Genomic DNA, 27,520 nt, shown 5'->3' with positions numbered 1-27,520 from the left:
AACATTACATTTGTGCCACAATTCTGGATCCACGTGCAAAATTAGGACTATTCCGTTCTTTTTCCGACACTGATGTTGCCCGCTACAAAAGTTGTATAGCTGAAGCAGCCATCAAGTTTGAAAACGAAGGGCTGCTAATTAAAAGCCCGCCACATCAACCCACAACAAGTACTGATACTGAAGCAGGCCATGCAGAATCAAGTGCAACTTCCTCGGCTGAGGGCAGTGCGGTTGGCTCACAATCGCAACACTCACCATCACCATCGACTACAAAAACAATAACTGGATCATTCTGCCGAGTACAATCATTATCAGATTGGTATGTAAAGATGGGCCTTAAGCACAGTGCTGATGCACAGAAAAAACAGCACAAAAGCTTACCAGCAGCAACCCTGAACATTGAGCGGATGGTCCAGGCCTATCTGGACGACCCAACAGAGGTGTACGTTGATCAAAACCCAGTGCAGTATTGGCATAGGAAAAGGTCTGAATGGCCACAGCTCAGCAGGCTGGCGATAAGCTATCTGGCTTGCCCTGTCGCAAGTGTCTCTTCCGAACGTGTTTTCAGTGCTGCAGGTTCCATTGTAACCTTGAGAAGGACCAGTCTATCTCCCAAAAACGTGGAGAGGTTAACAATGATCAAAATGAATCAGCACTTCATACCACCGAATTACACAATGCATGAATCAACAGAGGAAGATGAGGACAGCGGCTCAGGTGACGGAAGTATTGTGTCAGATGATTACCTACTACTGGAAGATCCCCCAGAGTTTGAGGACGAGCTATACTTCCCTGACAATTAGGCTCGCACTTACTGTCTTCCTCCCTTTTTTCCCCCTTTGTTTGTGTCTGTTGTTCCGGTTATAAACTTGTGAATCGCAACCAATGCATTATCACCGTCTTCTAATCTTCTAATTTAAGATACAAGTTTCAGGTGTCTGCCATTTGACACTACAGTCCTCAGAATCCAGCTCCTCCGCTCGATCATACTGCATCTCCTGGTCAATTCCATTTCCCTCATGAATGATGATTGGATGATGGTAACAACAAATTCAAACTTTCCTCGTCCTTCCAAAACAAGTGGACCATGAATCTGATGACTTCTATAGCTATCCTCCTTCAGAGCCGAGAGAGACTGGCCATTAACTGAAAATAAGATGCAACAGGTAATGATTGATGCCATGCATTGTCCGCAGAAAAGCAGACTGAGTGATGTAGATTTTGTTGTGTGTGTTGCGCATGAATGAATTGATGTAATTGTGCACTGCCACTAATCAACATTCTACAGAACACACTAATTTTCCTCTTCTGGCAAACAAGAAATGTGTACTTCTCCTGCATCTTGGTGATACATTGCTTTTAATTCAATACAGGAAGGGGACTCACTACATCTGCGCAATGCAAATGACTGTGACTTAACAGCACCGTCCATCATGATGATGGCGAAAGAGACGGCCTGCAGCGTTAACGAGATGAGATGCAACAGGTAATGATTGATGCCATGCATTGGCCGCAGAATAGCAGACTGAATGATGTAGATTTTGTGGTGTGTTGCGCATGAATTGATGTAATTGTGCACTGCCACTAATCAACTTTCTACAGAACACACTAGTAATTACTAATTTTCCCCTTCTGGCAAACAAGAAATGTGTACTTCTCTCCTGCATCTTGGTGATACATTGCTTTTAATTCAATACAGGAAGGGGACTCACTCAATCTGCGCAATGCAAATGACTGTGACTTAACAGCACCGTCCATCATGATGATGGCGAAAGAGACGGCCTGCAGCGTTAACGAGATGAGATGCAACAGGTAATGATTGATGCCATGCATTGGCCGCAGAATAGCAGACTGAATGATGTAGATTTTGTGGTGTTGCGCATGAATTGATGTAATTGTGCACTGCCACTAATCAACTTTCTACAGAACACACTAGTAATTACTAATTTTCCTCTTCTGGCAAACAAGAAATGTGTACTTCTCCTGCATCTTGGTGATACATTGCTTTTAATTCAATACAGGAAGGGGACTCACTCAATCTGCGCAATGCAAATGACTGTGACTTAACAGCACCGTCCGTCATGATGATGGCGAAAGAGATGGCCCGTTAACTTAAGATGAGAAGTAACAGGTAATAAATGATGATAATTAATGGCATGCATTGGACACCTGACTCTGAGCTATTGGTCTTTGTGTTTGCGTTGTTTGTTGTGCACAAAGTGATGTCAAAGTGTACTAGTGTTAATCTATCTTTCTGTACACAATAAAGAATGACTCAAGTCAGTAATATTTATATTTCTACTCTTGTTGTGTTATAAAAATTACACTTGTACTGCAGGCCGATCTTCAGTCAGTAGAAGTATCAGAGCTGATGATGAAGTCAGGAGGATGATTCATGAGTGGCATAAAACGGAAAAGCCTAAAGGTAAACACGTGAACCACAACCACAGCACACCCAAATGTCTGTGTAGAAGTTGAATAGAGTGTAGCGGTGGGATGACTGCAGTGCATTGATTTTACTAACTTTAACTGTAAAATGCTATGTCTGGAATGGATAATGTGCTTTGCGTTTGTCCAACTCTTTGAGAGAAAAAAAAAAAGGACTCTAAAGTGTTAACGTAGGATGTGCTAATGGTAAGCACTGTGGGCCTGATCTCTCCTGTTACTGTTGAAGGTCTATGCTGGAAACAGACTACAGTAGAGATGATGCATATGCATACATGCCACCTCGGAAAGTGTTCTTGTTGCACTACACCATCACTTGTGCATTTGTTTTCACTTTCTTTCTGAATATCCCCTTTGGTTTTCAATCTAAAATTACAGGCCGGGCCTTGTCCAAAACTTTGTAAAACATTACAATGCATATTAATTACCTTACCAATCAATCACCTTTTTATTCCAGCCGGGCAGTGGCGAGTGGTGAGGCGACACACCCAAGATTGATGGACGAGAGGAGCAAGAGGAATGCCGAGATGCAAAAAACCAGTCCACATTTTTGACCAGGATAAGACAGTAACAGTATCCACTTTTCACTTCTTTTAAATAATTTGATTAATATCTTGTATACATTCTTTACAACAGTGTGTTCTTGGAGTTGTTGTTATCAATCATCATTACGTTTGCTCTGTGTTTACGATTCTTCACTACCAATATTTTAAATTTCTATTTGCTATCTGTTAAAGTATTAAGGCCGGAACAGAACAAGAAATAGAAGTGTATGTAATCCGGGTCTCATCATGCATGCATTTCTTTTTTTATACCTTAACATATGGAATGGATATGGTATGGTAGTCTTCAATGATTGTCGTTTGTTTGTCTATGTATGCATACTGTTTTTCTATGTCAAACCTTTCCCAAAATCCCCCTTCCCATCCAATCAACGGACCCTAACCCTCTTCCCCTGGGCTGTGTGACTTATTGTCGAGGTGTAACTAAATTAAATGTACACCAATACTTAATCACACACTTGCTGGGGCGGATGTGGTGAAAGCAACACTACTTCAATTTCAATGCAGAGCGATGAACTTCTTCTGCTTGCCCACCCATGAGTAGGATATTTCACAGGTTATTTTATTTAACAAAGGAACATATACCTCAGCATGAATTGCCGGCATTGATTGGATTTGTTTGTTGTCATTCCTCATATACAGCACTAACTGTTAGACTGTAGGCATAGCCAAGTCGACAAAACTATAGTTTGTAACTCTGTCTAGTAGGCTATCCTCATAATAACCAGCATTCAGTTTTTTTGGCAAATATTTGAGCATATAATTGTTGCTCGGTAAATTCTGTGATGTACTTCATTCAACTACTCCTCTAACAGTCTCTCAAAGGCGATTGACTATCTCCTTTTCTTTTTTTGGAAATGCTGCCACCCTGCCAGTGTATACTACTACTACTATACTACCACCACCACCCCAATCATGGCATGTATGAAAAAGGAAACCATCTTCACCATGCAGCCAGTGCTGTGCCACAGTTGGACATAAACATCAAGCACCGGTAAGAGAGAAGTTTGGGGGAGGCAGAATCAATAATGGACATGTTGTCAATGATGTCAGTTTCAAACACCACTCCAAAGAATGCATAGTAGGACCAGTCAATGAGTGAGGTGTGTCGCATCTATCTGTTTGTGTCTTATACAGTCAGCAAATTATTGAAATCAAACACACGCTATGGGCGGCCATGCACCAGCAAAGAAACAGTGTGATGTAAAACAGTTACCCCACCTACAAAACATTAACAACATTGCATGTAACATAGAAAAATATATTTAATTGACCCTAACACATAAACTAAACCCACAAAAGCTAACCCACCCACCTCCCTAACCCCAACGACTGTCCATAGAAATAGAGAACGCCCAAACGAGTCAAGAACGAACAGGAATTAAAAAAGGGGCAGTGACAGGGACTAACTGGTGGGGCGGGACTGGAGGAGGACACGAATCTGGTCCTCTAAATGGGCGACGCGTCGTCTAAGGCCGCGGCAGTTGCAGCCACAGTGGGGGGGGCACCGGAGATGGCACGGTGGCGGCGGGCAGCCGCCAGACGGTGGCGCCGTACTGCTGGAGGGCGGTGGCTGGGGCCCGGGGCACTGGAGGAGGCTTGAATTGCTGCTGCAGTCTCCTCCTCCTCCTCGGCTAGGACCACCAGCCGCCGGTATTCATGCTGGATTGCCTCCAGCTTCCGGCGCCGTGCCTTGGCGGCCAACTCCTTCCGGTTGATTTTTGGAGTAGCTGTGTATCAAAAAGAAAAAGCAAGACAATTGTAAAATATAGTCTTAATAAAACAGTAGGACAAGGTAATTATTTACACACATAGTGGCATGGTAGAGTAGCACTATAAAATAAAGCACAGTAGTACATAACATTTTAAATGTCGCCCGTCCTTCTTCCTTCCACCTGTCTTACACTTTTTAGTTGAACAGTGCACCAGGTGCTCTTCTCCATAAAACTTTCAAAGCGGAGTTGAAATCAGATAGATGAGGCCATTGGTTACTCAATACTCTGGCTCCTAGTCCTATACCAATTAAAGGGAATTCTAGTCTTCTAGTTCACTCTTCAAACGTCCCCAAGAACTCATACTTACTTACGACATCGACTGCTAAAAAAGGGTGGGGGTCCCGTGGGGACAATTAATTAGGATGATGCGCCCGGCACAGTGGCGGGCGCACCCTGTTATTTTAAATTTAAATTCTGGTTGGCTTTGCTGAAAGCAATGCTAAAATGTTGTGCTGCTTTTCCAAGCACAACATGACGGGCCTCGCACGGAGCCTGTCACGTTTTGCTTTGAAAGTCGGGGGGGTACCATAGCATCGGTAGGTACCCTCCATGGGGGCCCCCAAGCATACTCTGCAATGTGTGCATGCCTTTCCGTGGCGGACGGTAATGCCGCCACGCAAAGGCATTCCAAAATGCAGATTATATGGCTGCCGGTGTGGTGAGAGAGACACCACCGCCATATTGAACCCTTTTCCGCCTAGACATGTCTGAATATTTTCTACAGGGATGGCAGGAGGTTTGCCCCTGCTGTGACGGCAGTGAATTCCAGCCAGCCCGGCGGGGGCAATACGCCCACCATCCTAATGGGGCCCTAATTCACAACTTTACAGTATACATATACATACAGTACACCTTTGCAGTGAGTGTGCTGTCAAGTTAAACAATAGTTAAAGATTATGAATCTAACTTACCACCGCCTGCCACTGGTGCTGCCACTCCCCCTCCGTTGCTATCTGCAACTGCCGCATCCTCGCCCTCTGCGTCGCCTTCGCTGGCCCCAGCAATGGTGGTCGGTAGTGCGCCTAGAAAACATTACACATTTATTAGGCAACATATACACCTCCCCCCTATTGATCAGTAGCAAGGTTGAAAAATGAGTTAATACTAACATAAATCACTAGTACAAATCAGGTAGTAGTAGAGTAGACACTAAGTTATATGATCATTGTAGCATTTGCTTGATTAGCCCTAGCCATGCACATGTGACGTTACCTTTACCTTGCAGCTTCTTAAGACACCTTTGAGCCCACATGACCTGCCTCACACTGCTACTGTCTAGTCTACGCGCTGCGTACAGGCGGTCAACAAACATTAACAAGCCACTTTTTTAGGAAGAACTGGTGTACTACTGTTACTGTTAGTCCATATTGCTTATCCATAGATGCTACACTTTTTGGCACGGCTGAGAAATGCTTGCAAGTTGCAATATACTAACGCACACCATTTCTTTTTTCGCATTACAGACGCAAGATTCGCTTCTACGAACCAGAGCTTCTGAACGATGCACCAACTACCAGTACTAGGTTCTTCTGAGGTGAGGGGTCCCTTCACTCACATCTTCATTTATAAATGTATATAAACTAAATTGCTATGGGATGGTGGTGCTGCCTTCCACCACTTCAGTTATCATGATTTAATTCCCAACTGTATAAGTGTAACAATGTATATTGTTTTAATGTTATTGATTTGCCGGTTGGTGCTGCTAAGAAAACAGTGTACAGACCTTCTCAAATCGAAATAAAAATGTGAAACTTACATAGACTTTGTGGTATTTGGTGTGGAGTGGACTAACTTACACGATTGAGCAAATTAAAGTAAGGGTGTGCATGTGAATAGCTTCCACGACAGAGGTTGCGTGTGTTAATGTTCTGGGTTGTCTACTTGTTGGTTATCTTGGGGGGAGGGTTCCGAGACCTAATAGGTATGACAAGACAGTACTATAGTCAAGCAGTGGAATTGTGGTGGGTGCGGAATTTCTGATTGAGGTGTGCAAGGAAGGTCCAACCTACCATCACCAACATCCTATTTTCTGGTGCAAATGTATGTGCAAGATCCCTACAACAGTTGTATGTCCTATAGGGTATCATATCAAAATATTAAGAAATCTGGTAGGGCTGTTGCTGTGAATTTTCAAAGCCTAAACATCAACAAGAGTAAAAAGTAGTACAAGACAACAACCCAACGGATTGTATGAGCTACTGGTGAATATGAGTTTTATATTACAACCTTTCACAAAGAGTGGCACTGGCCAACTGGGCAAGACTAGCTACTACAGTACAGACAGACAGACTGATAGTATGTAGTGGTACTCAGTCATCATAGCGGAGGCAGAGATAAGCTTTTTGAAACCGTACAGATCGAAGGATAATTGGTGGTAAAAGAATAGCATTTGGAAACACACTATAGTTCGGGAGAAATGGGGCAGTAAAAGTTATGGAATAAGAAATATTATTAAAAACAAGAAGACTTACTGGGGCCAGCAGAGGAGCCCTCAGCGGTGTCCTCCTCGTGGTGTTCCTGTCCCGCCGACTGCCCAGTCCCTGCCCGTCTGCCCCTGGGTGCTGATGAACAGGAAAGATATAAGAAAGAGACAAACATTGATGGATGGTGTCAACTTAAGCAAATACAATATTTTTCAACAACGGTCAAAAAACACTTATGTAAACAATTGCAATAACTACATTGACCGATCTCATCTGGTCAACATGTAATATCGGGGGATTCGCAGTTCGACTACTTAAGTTACTATTTATCAACAGTAATCCATTCTTCCATTCTGATTCCAGAAAACTAAGTTACAAGTAAGCCTAAGAATTAGTACAACGTACCACCCAACCTAGCCCACCTATTCCAGGCATGCCAATTGTACATTAAGTATGCATTTCGACTGTATTCCTCAACAATGTGTATGATCCAATCATGGAGGACACATGAACATGACTACATTTTTTGTATACACCAAATTTTGGTTTGATTGATGCTGATCTGCTACTGCTAAGTAACTGCAAAGCCTACCTCCACTCATTGAACAAACTAGAAAGGTTCTAAAGACTGGCGTACTAGCAGCACGTCACGTAACTGAGTGAGGGGGGCATCACGCATACCACTAACCAATTAGAAGCTCATACAAAGTACCTAAACCTATGTATCAATCAGCCCCTATCTATTAGTGACAGGACAAAGTAAGGAGTGGACGTGAGTCACTGTAGCATTACGTAACTTAATTTCTCTAAAATAAACTCGTAAAGAATCACGCTAAGCAAGCGCAAACGGAAAGCTGCAAACAAGTAAGATTAGTAGTAGCGCAGAAGAGCACCTGTGTCATAATCACAGACTTTTAAACGTTATTAACCTGGAATGTATTGCAAGCAGCAACATTCTAGCTGGTTGGAAGGAAAAAAAGATATTCGCAATATATAACAGAGCAGAAGAACAGACACAAAGTTGTAATAATTAAATAGGTACTCACCAAGCCCCGGGACCTCCACTCCTAGCAGGTCCAGCAGGTCCTGCTCACGGTCCAGGATGTCAGACCACCGGTGCGTCAGCTGTGCCTGGGTGCGCCGGACCCCAGAGATGCGCGACACTGCCCGGCGCACCTTCCCCCACCGCTGCCGACGCTCCCGGAGGCCGTACCCGGACCCAGGCCTGCCACCTGCTGCCAGGGTTGAGGGGAGGTGGCGCTGCACAAAGAAAATGAGTGCAGCCAACTCCGCCTCCCCAAATAAGGCCCGTGCATGCACCCCTTGTGGGCGCCGCCTTCCGCAAGGAAGGCGGTCGCGGCTCTGGCTGCGCCGGCAAACAGCCCTGCCCTTGGACATGGTTCTGGGGACGGGGCGGGAAAGAAAAGGTAAAATAAATAAAGGAGTAAAGGAAATAAATAGCGGGCAATACAAAGAGAAAAAGTAGCTAAAAAACAAAAAAAAAGTACACAAAAACCAAAAATATAGAGGCAGGAAAATAGTTAGAGAAATAATAAGTAATAAAGATCCAAAAAAAGTGGCTATAAACAAAGGATTGAAAAGATTTAGGGAGGATTGAAAATCAGGCCCCAGAACCATGCAATAGAGTGGAAAACAAGATGGCCGCGCCCGTTGCGACCACGTGCGCAAGTTCGCGCGATATTTTCTCCCTGAGCAAGCAAAAAGCAACGCGATCAAGTAAAAGCGATCGCGAACAGGAAATATCGACCGCGAACATGCATTGCGCGACCCGGAACAGGAAGTAAACAACGCCAGAGGGCGGGACAAGTGAAAACAAGATGGCCGCGCCCGTGAGCGACCGCATGGGTAAGTTGGCGACCCGCGAACACGCAAAAAATACCGCGAACAGGCGGCAAAAAACTTCCGCATCTTCGCGATATTTCCGGCATGTTTGCGGAGATTTTCTGCATTCTCGCGATAATTTGCGGAGGTTAATTCCGCAAATTCCGCCCACCCCTACTTTACACCAGGTCAGAGCAGGTGTAGATTTCCTGGTGCTAACACGCCTTATCGCCTGTTTTGTGTTTTCATCGCAGTTCTGTCTGGTCGTTGAGAATGTTGAGGTGTGATGTTGTCGTGGATTTTGGCATGGGAATGCCCACTCTGCATTTCATTAGCGATAGTTTCGGTGGGCCTCTGTGGCAATGTTTTTTGCGGCTGCTATCACGGGTAAACTGGTGCTGTGGGCTGTTTACACAGGCTTGTGAATGGGGAGGTATTTTTATCACGACTTTGGCTGCGATGAAGTGACGTTAGTTCAGTGATAGTTTCTTGTGAATATGCCCCTTTGTGTAGAAAAGAAGACAACTTAAGACACATGTGCATGTAAAATGGCAGTATTTCTTCCCGGGCCTAACCTAGCCAAGTGACTCAAACTCCTCGGACATAAGTCGACTCTGCTATCTAATAAAAAGAAAGCCATCCAGCATAATGCTACCGCATACGATTATTTAATATATGCTTACAAAGTATTTAAAAAGGCAATCATACAGTTTGAAAGGGTGCCATTATTAAAACTAAAAAAGCCAACAAAAAACAAATTTAAAATAATTTAGGATGTTAAAAACAGGCGGAATCAAACAGAATAGCCAATTATTTATGTGTTCCGAGAGGTAGATAAAACATTTCTATTGCTAGCAACCACAAACGATGGACCCCGAGACACACCTAGGAGCAGGTTTATGCATCAAACATGTTCCCATCCTACCCCGACAGCAGCTGGGGAAGGAGTGATCACAGCCAGTGGGAAATCCGCAGAACCAGAGCCAAGATCAAACTCACCAGGAACAGAAGCATCCCAGGAAGGCTCATACAATACATTCAGATGCAAAGGCAAACGCAAAGGACAGCGATACAAATGGGACTTTAAGGGGTCCCCTGTTACTTCCATTTCCAGAGGCAGTACCGATCGCGTTCCTAGGCACAAGTCCAAGGCACACTCGAAAGTGCACAGCAGACAACAGAATACAGATGGGGTGACCAGCCCAAGGTGGCAGAAAGCACACTAGACACCAGGGATACATTTATAAACAATGAATGGAGTTCTGGGCTGGGACACCATGGCATTGGGCCATCACTCCCCTGGGGCTTATAGAGCATTTTTACCTACCCTGTTGGCGCAGATTTGAACGGTTTACCCTAATTCTGCATATCTGGTAGGGGCAGAAGGCCAGCCAGACATCAGCAATAATTGAAATAAAACCAAGCAGGATGTGGGTTAAGCCATTCTAACCTTCGGTGACAACTCTTACTGCTGGACCTAGACAGTGTTTTTGAACTCCCTGCTCCCATGATGGCAGACTGTGTTTTTGCCCCAACCTACCTGTCCCAGGGCTAGAATAAATCTCAGTAAACACCAGGGTCATGTTCATTAAATATAAATGAGTGGAGTGCTGCCCATCTTGATGTCTGCTGCCTGTGAGGGACTCACTATCCAAGGAGCCCGGTCGACATCGTAAACGCGTCGGAAAGAAAGGTTATATCATACCTGTGACGCCTCCTCAACAGTGTTTTATTTATCTACAACTTTTTATCAAGACCGGCATGCACAAGAATTCATTAAATACCAGGTTTTAACATACTTAAGAATCGTTCATACGGAAATATCAAAAGAAATGTCAATGAAACACAAAACTTCAACCTAATAAGGTTGCGCTATATTCTTGGATTCTCCAGAATGCAACTATAAAAGAATAGCTAGCTCATCTCCAAAGTTTCTATTTTTGAGCGAATAAACATCAATTAAGGTATTCATCAACAAGAAAAATTAATTGCCTACCTACCTGGAAAAAAGCCTCCTCCTGAACCTTGAAACACAGGAATTGTGGCCTTAGTTTTCCTGACGAAGGCGTAAACTACGCCGAAACGCGCGTCGAACTATAAAAATCTGTGCCACTACACTTGTTTATCTTTTATTTTTATGTAATTCGTTATTTATTTTAACATCTGTTTTGATCTTTTTATTATGTATAGAATAAAATTGTTTTTAATTGTGAACGTATATAGAACTTCTAATTAAAAAAGAATCACAATCTTATTTTTTGTTTCGTCTTACTGTTTAAACTGGTCTGTTTATAAAAAGTAAAATATTGACTATTATTGTCTACAAGAATTGCCTAGGTTGTTACTCTACAAATATAGGGGCAGAAGGCCAGCCAGACATCAGCAATAATTGAAATAAAACCAAGCAGGATGTGGGTTAAGCCATTCTAACCTTCGGTGACAACTCTTACTGCTGGACCTAGACAGTGTTTTTGAACTCCCTGCTCCCATGATGGCAGACTGTGTTTTTGCCCCAACCTACCTGTCCCAGGGCTAGAATAAATCTCAGTAAACACCAGGGTCATGTTCATTAAATATAAATGAGTGGAGTGCTGCCCATCTTGATGTCTGCTGCCTGTGAGGGACCAGAGAGGAGATATATCTCAAATCTGCCTGCCACAGGGGGACAGAAAAAACCCTAGGCACTAGCGGTAGTTGTATAAAAGATCAAACAGGGTAGGAGACCCTTGGGCAGCTGTTAAAGTGGTTTATCCACAATCTAACTACCACAGTGGCAGTAAGTCTACTGGACACAAATTATGAATTGATATAGTGGCTGGATAGTCTGTTATGGCATCAAGTCACACCACCCCACTCTTAGGACTCATTCAGGCTTTGGGGCCTCATGGTGTTTTACCGCCCATCAGGCTGACCAGAGGGCCAGAGGACCAACAAGACACCAAGGATACATTTTCAAAAAAGTGAGTGAGTTGGGGGTGGGGGTCATTCTGACATTCACTTGCAGCCCTTGCCCCCAGGGCAAGACTTTTCTTTCCACATGATTTGTTTTAAAATACGTAGGGAGTCACAGGCTGTCCGGTCCTGCAATCTAGCTCCACATCCTACTTCTGGGTCTCAGCCACTCTTCCTGCCTCCCCCTTTAGCAGATTTGTGTTTTAGCCCTAGCTGTCTATCAGTGAGCAGAAAGTTCATTAAACACCAGGGATATGATCATAAAAGTTGAATGGGGTGTGGGGGAAGGAAGCAGACTTACCTGGCATCAGGTCGCCCGCATCACTCCTGTGACCAGATAGTGTTTCTGATCCATAGGGTAACAGATTGGGGTAGTACCCCCAATTTACCCTCTCCAGGGTGGCTGAAATCTCACCTGACACTCGGGACAGATGTGTAAAAAGTAATTTGACCATGAGGCTTGTCTGTCCTGGCTGTGGGCCATACATCTTCACATTCTGCAGCCAACAGACTTTCGGTTTCTGTTCCTCTTTGGTGGCTGATTGGGAAGTTAACCCTGGAAGGAGAAGCCCATATGATGTAGTATGCCACCTATGGTGGGTGAGGGCATTCGTCCTGAAAGGGATTGCTCCCCTTTGGGGCTTTTTCTGTGAGACACGTTCTACCTCCTTTTTGAAACTGAAATCATGCTAGCATAGACCTGAATAGTTTTTGGTGCTATCATTTTTATATAGTTTCAAGCAGGTCAATTTATAAAGTAGAAGCCAGAGTTTCTGACATAAAATTGGGAAAAATATTTTATTTTTTATTTTTATTTATTATTCATCAACAATAAGGGCCTGATTCAAAGTGAGGCAATACATTCCTATTGCTGTTTGTGAACCGGTTGGAATTCCAAGTTTTATTGTAAATAGCGCACCCGAACGTTTTCTCTGATAGTTTAGCAGGTCAAACTTGCTGCTATAATCTACCAGGGTATTAGATATGTATAGCACAATTACACATGGTATTCGTTTTCTAAAGGAAAACTTGAAATATGATTTATTGACTGCACACAGTAAATACCTCACCCGCCATATCTGCAATTACAGGATATGGTAATATCTCACTCTTCCCTACCCCATTCATAATCAGGGCCCTAAAGTGAAGGACCACACTGGTTTGCTTTTTACCTCTTCAGTGGTTGTGAGACTTAATGAAGTTTGGTTACACCCTGAGAGAAATTTTATACAAGATAGGTGGTATGAACCTCAAAGACTTGCCTTATCTTTTCCTATAAGCATCCTGAGACGAGTCCATGATCTCTGAGCAGTGTGAACATGCACAAGAGCAGGGACTTAAAGTGTTTATATAGGGGTTCATTCACTGCAAACCACACTAAAGCACATCCACTCACTTTGGAGATATAACTACTTTTCTTCCTTAGCCTTGAATTTAGTAGATGGTGCTCTTAATCTTGTGTGACCTAAGCACGTTTGTTTCATTATTCATTGCAGTGGGTAATTTGCAAAACAGTAAGTGCTGGGACCCAAAGTGTCACTCAGAAGCCAACTTCAGAAGCTACTGATTGTCAGGGTTGTGGAATTCCAAGGCTGTCTAATCGTGATTCCACCTCCTGTGTCTTCCACCCACCACCCAACACCCCCTGGCTCTTTATCTCACTCCTGCAGTTTCAATTCATCCTTGCAGTTTCCCTTTATTGTTGTTTTCCATCATTCTCTTCCTCTTCCCCTTTGCATTTTCAATTTCTCGCTTTGGGTGAAAGTTTAATGAGGCCAAATAAGTGCCGGTCCAGAAAAATGTGTGCCTGTGTGTTCCACCTGGAACCACTGGTTCTAATTAGCACTGGTTTATTAGCATGCCAGATATTCTTCAGGCTGTACTGCTTTTCTGTTCCCCAATAAAATAATTGATTTCTGTGTGGATGTTTGACGATTCATAGCGGTGGTTAGCAATCAGGATCGTAGTTTAAGATTATGAAAAGCACATGGAATTATTGTAAACATATACTTGCATGGTTCCCTCTCTCCATGCTTCCAAATGCTTGTTTAACTGAGATCCATCTCATTTGTTATGCATTCCTAGTGCAAAAGCTAACAGGATTAGATCGCCACAATAAATGAGTCGCGGCTAACCTAGGATCCAGGACAAATGTATATATACTTACTTATCAGACTCTTTAAAGTAAGGTTATTTACTTGCTTTTGTTGAGGATCTCATGATTATGTGTTAAAATCGAGCACCTTTGCCATTGTAGTTCACTTTGAAGAAAGTTTTAGTTTTATATTATTTGTGTGCTATGAATAAAACAATAAATTAAGTTCTTGCCATCTCAATGACAAAGTGATGTGTCAGAGAGACACAAGTGGTGTGATTTTCCAAATAAATTCCAAGGGTAATTTATTGACTTTTTTAGATAGAAGTTTTTAACATACTTGTAAGTCCTCACATAGTTTGGCACCCACTTTACATATCTGCATGCTCAGCTAATTTACTTAAATTTCCAACAGCTCTAAACGATCTTCCAAGTTCCTACACAGTGCAGAACGTCAAAAAACTCTGACATCCAATATCTGATGGAGCCATATTTGCCTCGAACATACTGAGCACGCATATGTGGGACCTCCTGCCAGGAAGTGGATGTGAACTCACTGTTCCTGGTTGATCTAGTGAAGAATTAATTTTTATGTTAGACGTTTTTAGATCTGGAACAAAATTGCTAAAATGTTTCAGATTAACTACTAAATGGTTGAAAGCAAGCGGTGAGGGTAGGTTTGGTTACAGTCGTCAACATTAAAGCAAGAATGACATTATTTAAATATTTATAATGTACAAATGCATAGTCAAAACATTCTTAACGTACATTATTCCATTACTTAAACATAAACCAATAACAGCAGATCAATTATATGAGTTACAATTTTAATACCGAAGTCACTTTATTGTTCGAAATTAACACATTTAAACAGGGGATGTTTCATTTACATTGTACATTAGGAATATTTTCCTTAAAGTATCACTGTAACAGACGATACTTAGATAGGGCGGCAACTTTCCTGAAGACTTTCCGTGTGCTTATCAGAAAAGAAGAAGATAAGAAGATGTATTTTTGCTTTCCAATTTGGGTGCATCAAATCTACTGTGCTGTAGTGAACTGAACAATTTGCATGTTCTTTTATTTAATGAAGGGAATTTATAGAGCTCAGAACTGGCTCAGAGATGCCGGGGGCAGAGGGGGAGGGTGATTACAAAGATGGACACTTTACATTATCCTTGAACAGCACAACAGAATCTATCTGTAATGCAAGAAATATTGCAAGAAGTGCAATGCAGGGAAGAAGTTAACTTCCAATGAGCAGGACTTAATCTGCGGTTGCAGGATACCACTCTATATGCGTATTAACTCAGGCTTAGATGGACTTAGTTTACGTCATAAGGCAGACATCCATATTTGGTGGTGTTCAGGTGGCTAGGTAGACTCAGAGGCAATGGATGTCATTGCTTAATGAAACTTTGAGGAAAAGCTGTGTCCTGTGTTCTCAGGTAGAGAGAGAGAATGAGAGAGAGAGAAAGAGAGGGACATAATCAAACACTTACAAAAGGGTCAATCAAAAGACATATTAGGTTTATGATTTGACTGATTCTAGATCATTACAAACTCAAACTTTTTAAAGAGCCTGAATACTAACGTTTATCTGTGTGTATAGTGTATAAGGTCATAATGTGCTTTATATTTCTATAACTGTTCAATAGATGTTCAAATAGTATTAGTGGAGAATGTAACTTTATGCCTTCCAGGATCCATGCTTGACCAATTGTACCAACAGCTAGCCCAGCCCCTATTTGCAGTCTTCATTGATCCCCTACAAACCCCATTATTTGTCTCTCATTATCAGTTTCCATGCACCCCTCCACCTCAGTTACCAGTCCCAAATACTGCTGCTGTTCGTGGGCGTAGAATACATATGTACAAAACTAACCTCTAATTGTCCATAACAGAGAACAACAACTGAACCAAAGCTTAAGAAGACTTGGTTAGAAAGTCGTTTGCTATAAAAGCAGACTGCCATGGTGTCAACTTTCTTCCGCATCATGGAAAGTATTGGTAAATATGTCAACATCAGAAAAAAGTTGAAATTTTGGTTTGAGGTAATCCGAAACGATATCCTAAACTTTCTACTTCCGGCACTAGGTTCCAATGCACTAAGCCCAGGGTGCAAACCAGTCAGTTACCTTTGCACACCAACTGGTTTTTGACCTAGGCTTAATTGTGCAATGAGACTGATGTGCTAATTAGCTAAATTGAAAAATACGTTTTTGCTGGAAGGGGCGGCTTTTAGAAACATTTTTGTCAGTCAAGAAATTAAAATGGGGGTGCATTCATTGGTCCTTTGTATGACTGTCTGATCCCAGTGAGGAAGCTCACAATTTATATGCAAATCAGTAGCCCCCCTATGTCGGTATTCAGTAACTTATTAATGTTTGCGACCACTTGCGGAGCCTCGAACCATTGATATGGAGCGCTCTAAATATCCAAGAGGAGGGACTTAACCCTATCACCGCCCCATTGATGTAGAAAGTGTGCCAAGGGCCAGTGGCATAGCAATGATGCCTCCTGTCCTGGTGCAATCAAGAAAAAAATGGCCACCTTGACGGCTGTTGGAGTAGTAAAGCAAAGCATTTTACTGGGTTCAAAGGGCCCCTGAGGGCTCTGAGTTACGGTGTCACTGCACCTGCTGCACAGTGCTAAGTACGCCCCTGCATAGGTCTCAAAGGAAAAAAAATGGGCTCCCGAGTTTGCAGTTGAAAAGCCTGTGATTTTTCAAATCACGGATTTTGCAACTGCAAAATCAGTTTGTACATTGTCCTCGGATCTCATCTTTGTATTAAATGCAGCTCATGAAAACTCACAAAATTCACACATCTCCTGCAAATGAGCCTGTTCCTGGAATATCCCCCCCCACCACCAAAATAGAGGAAAAAAATTACAACAGTACAGTCATCAACGTGTTTTATCCGAATCCTTTGATGTGTTTTGCCATACAATATAACAGTTGCTTTACTGAAAAACTTTCGATGCATGGAATTAGTAACATGCTCTTTCCCAACTGAAAGTCCCTTGAACCAGTACATTTGAAGATGAAGTACCACTAGTCTTCACCAGTGATATGGCATGGATCTAAAAAAAATATTTTCCACACACAAAAGATTCCTTATGTGAGTTTAAGATGTATCTGTTTCTGTGTTTAACTAAAACTGCAGGAAAGATATCACGAAAAGGCTAAAATATCACAGTAAGCCATATTAAAAACGACAATTTGTATGGTTTATCTTGGACGACGGCAGCTCTCTGAACGTTTTCCCATCGTCCGTCCTTGAGACACAAAGTATCATATTCACAGGAGTACATGGACATAGGCAGCATCCACTTCCTGACAGCTTCACCTCACCGAGCTTCGCAGCGTAACCCATTAGCTGGCGGTGTTACTATGTGCATAAGAGATGAACAGATGGGAGCAGACATGTTGCAACGCCTACCCTTTCCTGCAGCACGCGCCAAATCAATAGCATGTGTTCTGATCACCTCTCCAACAATCTTCGCAATTATTCTCCAGCCAGACTTTTGGAGGACTAGATCAGTGTTGATGATAATGTGCACGAACATGCTGAAATAACAACTACAAAGTTGGTTGAAAGGTGGTGTTAGGATTATAATCTCGTTTAAAGGCCAGCACTCAAGGGTGAGTTCTTGGTATGCTTGGTAACTGAGCCATCGGGCTTTTTCTGTGTCAACAGTATCCGTTTCAGAGACAAATAGGACCGGACTGGCCATTTATTCCACAGAGCATATCCCCGGTGGGCTGGAGCCCTTGGAGGCTGGTATTGAAAGCCCAGCCCGCTGCTGGAACCTGCCTCACTTTTCTTAGGTCCCTGAGTTAATTGCAGCAGGCATGGGAGGCTTCAGGGGAGAGAGAAAGAGAGGGAGGGAGACTGTACAGAGAAAACGATCAGAGAGGGAGAAGAGAAAAAAGGAGTGAAGAGAAGAGAGAGAATAGATGGGTGATGGAAAGAGAGAGATTGTGCGAGAAGACGAAGGGAAGGGGCCAGTGTTATCAATTTTGCCAGGGCTATTGTTGGTTCCCCAGTCCGACTCCGGAGACAAGGAATATTTCCTCTGTGTTTGATAAAGCTTTTATGACCCAGGTTCATGAGTAAAGGGGTCGTTTAAACAGTTTAAAAGCATAGTTTTCCCCAATTGAGTTCCTTAATACACTTTCAAAAATCGGTCTTATCCCTGGATTTTAAGTTTAGCTTGACATATTATCAACAAACACTTCCTTGCCCCTCTTTTGAGAGGTACATGCAGCAGAGTAGATGCTATTGAACTTGGAGTTGAATCCAACCTCTGTCCTATATATGCACAGATGTAGACTGACCGCTTCTTAATTTAAGAGGTAATGTAAGGTTGATAATTTTTCTGGTAGGGAGAGACTTGGACAGAAGCTGTACCTGCGCACAAAATTAAATTGAAGTTTCACTCACTATCCGACTTGCCACTCTAAACTTCAATCACAAACAACTTTCTGTTCTTTGAATCTATATTCCATACACTTCCTAAATATTTTGATGGTCACCAAAATACAAAGCAGTGACAAAAAGCGAGCCTTGCCCCAGTATTGAAATGTTATACACAAGCAACCTCATAAATCAAGCGATTACCCTTTTGGACCACTGCACAAAAGATGTATGACTTCACTAACTTTTCTGAATCTTGTATTAACCCCTTCGCTGCTAGGCCTCCCCCCTATGCTAAGCCTTTTTTTGGCTATTTGGGGTAATTCTCGCTTAGGCCCCTGTAACTTTTTGACCACATAAGGTAGCCACGCCAAATTTGCGTCCTTTCTTTACAACATCATGGGGATTCTAAAGGTACCCAGGGTTTGTGGATTCCCCTGGAGGAGACCCAGAAATTAGCCAAAATACATCTAAATGTTTTATTTTGGGGGGGATAAAAGGGCTACAGATGAAATCGTCTGGTTTTTTCCCTGCAAATGGCATCACAAAAGGGGTTGTGGTGCTGAAATCACCATCTTCCCAGCTTTCAGGGACAAGCAGACGTTTGTCAGAACCCCAAAACATTTTACATAGTTTTGACATTTTTCTGGGACTTAGCCTATTTTTGCTATTTTTTGTGCTTTCAACCTCTTTTCAGTTAATGGTAGAAATGGTTATGAAAGCAATAATGGATCCTGGAAAGCTATACATTTTAGAAAAGTAGACAAAATTCTGAATTCAGCAAGGGGTCATTTGTGTAGATCCTTCAAGGTTTCTTTATAGACACAAACCGTTGAATATAGGAAAAATTTAAAATTAGTTGAAAAAACAGCCATCTATGTCAACGTTTTTCCCTGTAACTTCTTGTAAGTATGACAGCTGTTTGAAAGCAATATACCGTTACATCCTCTGGACTTTTCTGGTTGTGGGGATATATAGGATTTGTAGGTTCACCAAGAACCCGACAAACCCAGAGCCAATATCAGAGCAGCAACTTGCAATGTTTTTTTATTATGTACCGGGTATATAGAAATTATTCTGGGAAAATGTAAACATGGAAAAAGCGGTATGAAAGACACCTATGTATTTCTGAAATGGGAACAAAATATAGAGTTTAGAAACAGTAGACATTTGCACATTTCCGAAATTGGGAATACCCATACTAGCATGAGAATTATAGGTCATTTTTCAAAATGACTTATTTTTTATATATTGTCTTTCATTTGGAAGGCAGAAATGCATCGAAAGTCAATGGGTAATAACAGTTTCTCTACAATTCTGTGTCACCATTCATCTCCCGATAAAAATGGTACCTCGCTTGTGTGGGTAGGCCTAGTGCCTACGACAGGAAACAGCTCAAAACGCAACATGGACACAACACATTTTCCCAAATGAAAAATTACCAGTTTTTTGCAAAGTGGCTAGCTGTAGATTTTGAACCCTAGCTCTGCTGGCACCTAGGGAAACCTAGCAAACCTATAAATATTTTTAAAACTAGACACCCAGGGGAATCCAGGATGGGGTGACTGGACTTGCTCTCACCAGGTTTTGTTACCCAGAATCCTTTGCAAACCTAAAAACGTGTTAAAAAACTGTTTTTCCTCACATTTCTGTGGAGGAAAGTTCTGGAATCTGCATGGATCCACAAAATTCCACCCACCCCGCGTTCCCCAAAGGCTTTAGAAAAAAATGGTACCTCTCTTGCGTGGGTAGGCCTAGTGCCCGTGACAGGAAACGGCCCAAAACCCAACATAGACACACCACATTTTCACACAGTGAAATCTGACCCTTTTTTTGCAAAGTGCCTAGCTGTAGTTTTTTAACCCTAGCTCTACCAGCACCTAGGGAAACCTAGCAAACCTATAAATATTTTTAAAACTAGACACCCAGGGGAATCCAGGATGGGGTGACTTGACTGGCTCTCCCCAAGGTTCTGGTTACCCAGAATCCCTTGCAAACCTAAAAATGTGTCCAAAAAAACCCACATTTTTCTCACATTTCTGTGGTGGAAAGTTCTGGAATCTGCATGGATCCACAAAATTCCACCCACCCCGCGTTTGCCAAAGTCTACCAAGAAAAATGGTACCTCACTTGTGTGGGTAGGGCTAGTGTCCGCCACAGGAAAAACACAACGTGGACACATCACATTTTCACAGTGAAAAATGACAATTTTTTTGCAAAGTCCTAGCTGTAGTTTTTTAAACCTAGCTCTGTCGGCACCTAGGGATACCTAGCAAACCTATACGTTTTTGAAAACTAGACACCCATGGGAATCCAGGATGGGGTGACTTGACTGGCTCTCACCAGGTTCTGTTACCCAAAATCCCTTAGAAACCTAAAAAATTGTCCAAAAAAACACATTTTCCTCACGCTTCTGTGGTGGAAAGTTCTGGAATCTGCGTGGATCCACAAAATTCCATGCAACCTGTTTTCCCCAAAGTAGTACGAGAAAAATGGTACCTCACTTGTGTGGGTAGGCCTAGTGCCCGCCACAGGAAACGCCGCAAAACCAACGTGGACACACCACATTTTCACCGTGAAAAATGACCCTTGTTTTGCAAAGTGCCCAGCTGTAGCTTTTGAACCCTAGCTCTGCCGAGAACCTAGAAAAACCTAGAAAACCTATACATTTTTGAAAACTAGACACCCAGGGGAATCCAGGATGGGGTGACTTGAATGGCTCTCACCAGGTTCTGTTACCCAGAATCCCTTGCAAACCTAAACATTTGTCAAACAAAACACATTTTCCTCATATTTCTGTGGTGGAAAGTTCTGGAACCTGCATGGATCCACAAACGTCCACCTACCCCATGTTCCCCAAAGTCTTCCGAGAACAATGGTACCTCACTTATGTGGGTAGGCCTAGTGCCCACGACAGGAAACGATCCAAAACGCAACATGGACCCACCACATTTTCACAGTGAGAAATAACCCTTTTTTTGCAAAGTGCCTAGCTGTAGTTTTTTAACCCTAGCTCTGCCGGCACCTAGGGAAACCTAGCAAACCCATACATTTTTTTAAACTAGACACCCGGGGTAATCCAGGATGGAGTGACTTGGCTGGCTCTCATCAGGTTATGTTACCCAGAATCCCTTAGAAACCTAAACAATTGTCCACAAAAACACATTTTCCTCATATTTCTGTGGTGGAAAGATCTGGAATCTGCGTGGATCCACAAAATTCTACACACCCCGTGTTCCCCAAAGTCTTCCAAGAAAAATGGTACCTCACTTGTGTTGGTAGGCCTAGTGCCCGCGACAGTAAACGCCGCAAAACCAACGTGGACAAACCACATTTTCACAGTGAAAAATGACCCTTTTTTTGCAAAGTGCCTAGCTGTAGTTTTTTAACCCTAGCTCTTCCGGCACCGTGGGAAACCTAGCAAACCTATACATTTTTTAACACTAGACACCCAGGGAAATCCAGGATGGGTGACTTGACTGTCTCTCACCAGGTTCTGTTACCCAGAATCCCTTGCAACCCTTTAAATTTGTCGAACAAAGAACATTTTCCTCACATTTCTGTGGTGGAAAGTTCTGGAATCTGCGTGGATCCACAAAATTCCACCCACCCCGCGTTCCCCAAAGTCTTCCGGGATAAATGGCACCTCACTTGTGTCGGTAGGCCTATTGCCCGCGACAGGAAACAGCCCAAAACACAACGTGGACACACCACATTTTCACAGTTAAAAATGACCCTTTTTTTGAAAAGTGCCTAGCTGAAGTTTTTCAAACCATAGCTCTGCCGGTACCTAGGGAAACCTAGCAAACCTATACATTTTTGAAAACTAGACACCCACGGGAATCCAGGATGGGTTGACTTCACTGGCTCTCACCAGGTTCTGTTACGCAGAATCCCTTGCAAACCTAAAAATTTCCCAAATAAAACACATTTTCCTCATATTTCTGTGGTGGATAGTTCTGAAATCTACGTGGATCCACAAACGTCTACCCACCCCCCATTCCCCAAAGTCTTCAGAGAAAAATGTTACCTCACGTATGTGGGTAGGCCTTGTGCCCGCGACAGGAAAGGATCCCAAATGCAACATGGACCCATCACATTTTTACAGTGAAAAATTACCCTTTTTTTGAAAAGTGCCTAGTTGTAGTTTTTGAACCCTAGCTCTGCCGGCACCTAGGGAAATCTAGCAAACCTATACATTTTTGAAAACTAGACACCCTTGGGAATCCAGGATGGGGTGACTAGAGTGGCTCTCACCAGGTTCTGTTACCCAAAATCCCTTAGATACCTAAAAACTTGCAAAATAAAAAAAACATTTTCCTCACATTTCTGTGGTGGAAAGTTTTGGAAACTGCGTGGATCCACAAAATTCCACGCAACCCGTGTTCCCCAAAGTCTTACGAGAAAAATGGTACGTCACTTGTGTGGGTAGGCCTAGTGCCCACGACAGTAAACGCCGCAAAACCAACGTATACACACCACATTTTCACAATGAAAAATGACCCTTGTTTTGCAAAGTGCCCAGCTGTAGTTTTTTAATCGTACCTCTGCCGGCACCTAGAAAAACCTAGCAAACCTATACATTTTTGAAAACTAGACACCCAGGGGAATCCAGGATGGGGTAAATTGACTGGCTCTCACCAGGTTCTGTTATGCAGAATCCCTTGCAAAGCTAAATATTTCTCAAACAAAACACATTTTCCTCATATTTCTGTGGTGGACAGTTCTGAAATCTACGTGGATCCACAAACGTCCACACACCCCCGGTTCCCCAAAGTCTTCCGAGAAACATGGTACCTCACTTGTGTGGGTAGGCCTAGTGCCCGCAACAAGAAACAGCGCAAAACACAATGTGGACACACCACATTTTCACAGTGAAAAATGACCCTTTTTTTGCAAAGTGCCTAGCTGAAATTTATTAGCCCTATCTCTGCCGGCACCTAGGGAAACCTAGCAAACCTATACATTTTTGAAAACTTGACACCCAGGGGAATCCAGGATGGGGTGACTTGAATGGCTCGCACCAGGTTCTGTTACCCAGAATCCCTTGCAAACCTAAAAATTGTCAAAAAAAACACATTTTCCTCATATTTCTGTGTTGGAAAGTTCTGGAATCTGCGTGGATCCACAATATTCCACCCAGACCGTGTGTTCCCCAAAGTCTTCTGAGAAAAATGGTACTTCACTTGTGTAGGGAAGGTCTAGTGCCCGTGACAGGAAACGGCGCAAAACGCAACATGGACACACAATATTTTCACAGTGAAAGATGACACTTTTTTTGCAAAGTGCCTAGCTGTAGCTTTTGAACCCTAGCTCTTCCGGCACCTATGTAAACCTAGCAAACCTATAAATTTTTAAAACTAGACACTCAGGGGAATCCAGGATGGGGTGACTTGACTGGCTCCCACCAGGTTCTGTTACCCAGAATCCCTTGCAATCTTAAAAACGTGTCCAAAAACACATTTTCCTCACATATCTGTGGTGGAAAGTTCTGGAATCTATGTGGATCCACAAAATTCCACACACCCTGTGTTCCCCAAAGTCTTCCGAGAAAAATGGCACCTCACTTGTGTGGGTAGGCCTAGTGCCCGCGGCAGGAAACAGCGCAAAACGCAACATGGACACACCACATTTTCACAGTGAAAAATGACACTTTTTTTGCAAAGTGCCTAGGTGTAGATTTTGAACCCTAGCTCTTCCCGCACTGTTGGGAAAACTAGCAAACCTGTACATTTTTGAAAGCTAAACACCCAGGGAAATCCAGGATGGGGTGACTTGACTGGCTCTCACCAGGTTCTGTTACCCAGAATCCCTTGCAAACCTAAAAATTTGTCAAAAAAGAACATTTTTGTCACATTTCTGTGGTGGAAAGTTCTGGAATCGGCGTGGATCAACAAAATTCTACCCACCGTGCGCTCCCCAAAGTCTTCCGAGAAAAATGGCACCTCACTTGTGTGGTTAGGCTTAGTGCCTGCGACAGGAAACGGCCCAAAACACAATGTAGACACACCACATTTTCACAGTGAAAAATTACCCTTGCCTCGCTGAAGTTTTAGAAACCTAGCTATGCCGGCACCTAGGGAAACCTAGCAAACCTATACCTCTTTGAAAACTAGACACCCAGGGACATCCGGGATGGGGTGAATTGGCTGGCTCTCACCAAGTTCTGTTACTTAGAATCCCTTGTAAACCTAAAAAATTGTCAAAAAAACACATTTTCCTCATATTTCTTTGGTGGAAAGTTCTGGAATTTGCGTGGATCCACAAAATTCCACATAGACCGTGTGTTCCCCATATTCTTCAGAGTAAAATGGTACCTCACTTGTGTGAGTAGGTCTATTGCCCGCGACAGGAAATGGCGCAAAACTCAACGTGGACACATCACATTTTCACAGTGCAAAATGACCCTTTTTTTGCAAAGTGCCTAGCTGTAGCTTTTGAACCCTAGCTCTTCCGGCACCGTTGGGAAATCTAGCAAACCTGTACATTTTTTAAAACTAGACACTCAGGGGAGTCCAGGATGGGGTGACTTGACTGGCTCTCACCAAGTTCTGTTACCCGGAATCCCTTTCAAACGTAAAAAAGTGACAAAAAAAACACATTTTCCCCACATTTCTGTGATGGAAAGTTCTGGAATCTGCGTGGATCCACAAATTTCCACCCACCCCGCGTTCCCCAAAGTCCTACGAGAAAAATGGTACCTCACCTGTGCGGGTCGGCCTAGTGCCCGCGACAGGAAACGGCGCAAAACGCAACGTGGTCACACCTCAATTTTGCAGTGAAAAATGACCCTTTTTTGGCAAAGTGACTAGCTGTAGTTTTTGAACCCTAGCCCTGCCGGCACCTAGGGAAACCTAGCAAACCTATACATTTTTGAAAACTAGGCACCCAGGGGAATCAAGGATGGGGTGACTTGACTGCCTCCCACCATGGTCTGTTACCCAGAATCCCTTGCAAACGTAAAAAAGTGACAAAAAAAACACATTTTCCCCACATTTCTGTGATGGAAAGTTCTGGAATCTGCGTGGATCCACAAATTTCCACCCACCCCGCGTTCCCCAAAGTCCTACGAGAAAAATGGTACCTCACTTGTGCGGGTCTGCCTAGTGCCCGCTTTTAAGGATCACAGGACACCTCCAACAGGGTTGTAAATGTAGGTTTATTCCAGTAAAGAGCACAGACCCCCAGATGTATCCTTCCAGCTCCACAGCCCAGTCTGTCCCTGGTCTCAACCATCTAGAATTCCCAGTGAAGCTCCGTTGCTAGGAAACTGAGATTGTATGACAACAGGAATACATCAGAGATCCCCATACAAGAATATAACACATCTCCCTTTTTTAAATAACTAAACTAACATAACTTACTATTGTTATATATATAAAAAAAAATTGAATATCCTAGTACATTTCATTGACTCCAATATGTCGGGCAGAAAGAACACGAACAGTTGAACTTCCTAGTTCAATCACATACATAATCATCCAACTTCTTGGGTTTATGTTTGATACGCGCACTTATGACTCTATCTGAGTTAAAAGGCACATCATGTGTTTTATCGCAATGAGAAGTCTTATCCAACCACACTTTTACCTCCGCTTCATTGCACTTTGTGATTTTCCTCGTATTCCACCACTTGCCATCAGAAAGCTCTACTACATTTCCTCTCACATTAATCACTTCTTTTGGATCAGAAAACTTTGACCCACCTTTTTTACACATGTTTCCAGAACAAGATCTCACCACATCCCCCTTTCTAACGACCACTGCACCCCTGGTTAATCTGTCATTATGCCTTTTTTGGTAAGCCTTCTGATGTCTCTCAACTTTGGCTCGCACCTCAGCGATCTTTGCACCCTTTTTACCATACCTCCCCATCCACGCCGGTACAGATATAGTACTAGGCACTCTTCCCTTGAGTAGTCTGAATGGGGTCTCCCCCGTCACCGAATGAGGAGTGGTCCTGTAATTCCAAAGTAATATGTTTACTTCAATTTTCCAATTTTTATTAGAAGAAAAACACATCTGAATACTATCACCCAGGACTCGGTTAAAGCGCTCCACCAACCCGTTACACCTGGGATGATATACTGGAGTTTTCAAATGCCTTATGCCCATTTTGTTTAGATAGCCACCAAACTCTTCTGAAATAAATTGTGGCCCATTGTCTGATAACAACTCTGCCGGACAACCCTCTCTCCTAAATACCTCTTCACAAAATTCAACTACATTACTAGCTTTAATCTCTCTTACAAAAGCTACCTCTGGCCATTTTGAAAAATAATCCATCATGACGATGGCATACCTATCTGATGGTGGCAAACAATCCAAAGGGCCGCATATATCAATTCCTAATCCCTCCCAAGGTCTTACCGGTAGCTTAATAGGAGTTATAGGAGTTTCTCTCAGAGCATGAGATTTATCACTGCAAGTGCACGATATGCATTCTTTTACAAACATTTCAATTTCTCTGTCCATCCCTGGCCACCAAAAATCCATCCTGGCTTTTCTTTTTACCGCTGACATGCCACCATGACCTTCATGTAATAGCTCAATTAACCGTGTTCTCAGTGCAGCTGGAACAACCAATTTATCGCACCTTCTCACTATGCCATCAACCACAGACAATTCTTCCCATACCTCCTTATAACTTTTCACAGATTCTGCTAACTTCCATCCAAAAGACACAGGTAATTGTTTTACAACCTCCACCATTTCTGCATCAGAGACAATCGCATCCAACCATTCCTGCTTCGTAATAGCTTTGCACACTTCTTCAACACTAGCTACCATCCATTCCTCATCCACATACGAATCCATTTCATTTCTGGTCACAGGCAAACGGGATAAGCAGTCAGCATTGACATTTCTTCCTCCCGGCATGTATTTTATCTCGAAAGAGAATTCTTGCAACCGATATAACCATTTGGCTATTCGTGGCGTGGCTCTTCCAGCACCTGATGTAGTAAACACATCTATCAACGATTTATGATCCGTATACAGTTCA

The 27,520-nt window shown here is 42.9% G+C and overlaps 1 protein-coding gene across 1 annotated transcript in view; it reads right to left on the bottom strand.

The window, feature by feature from the left end:
- LOC146817694 (uncharacterized) overlaps positions 1-7,705 on the bottom strand; it is a 164,269-nt gene extending 156,564 nt beyond the window's left edge. Inside the window, exons 1-3 of the mRNA XM_085609662.1 lie at positions 7,255-7,705; positions 5,695-5,805; positions 4,566-4,738 (exon numbers count right to left, since the gene is read on the bottom strand). Coding sequence (XP_085465788.1) covers positions 4,566-4,738; positions 5,695-5,805; positions 7,255-7,381 — 411 coding nt within the window. The 5' untranslated portion in view covers positions 7,382-7,705. The remainder of the gene's footprint in view (positions 1-4,565; positions 4,739-5,694; positions 5,806-7,254) is intronic.
- Positions 7,706-27,520: the final 19,815 nt, after the last annotated feature.

Source organism: Triturus cristatus, chromosome 6 (genome assembly GCF_964204655.1).
Source record: "Triturus cristatus chromosome 6, aTriCri1.1, whole genome shotgun sequence".
Taxonomy (NCBI): domain Eukaryota; kingdom Metazoa; phylum Chordata; class Amphibia; order Caudata; family Salamandridae; genus Triturus; species Triturus cristatus.
The sequence above is the reverse complement of the archived record's forward strand: the minus strand, read 5'-3'. Positions and strand labels throughout refer to the sequence as shown.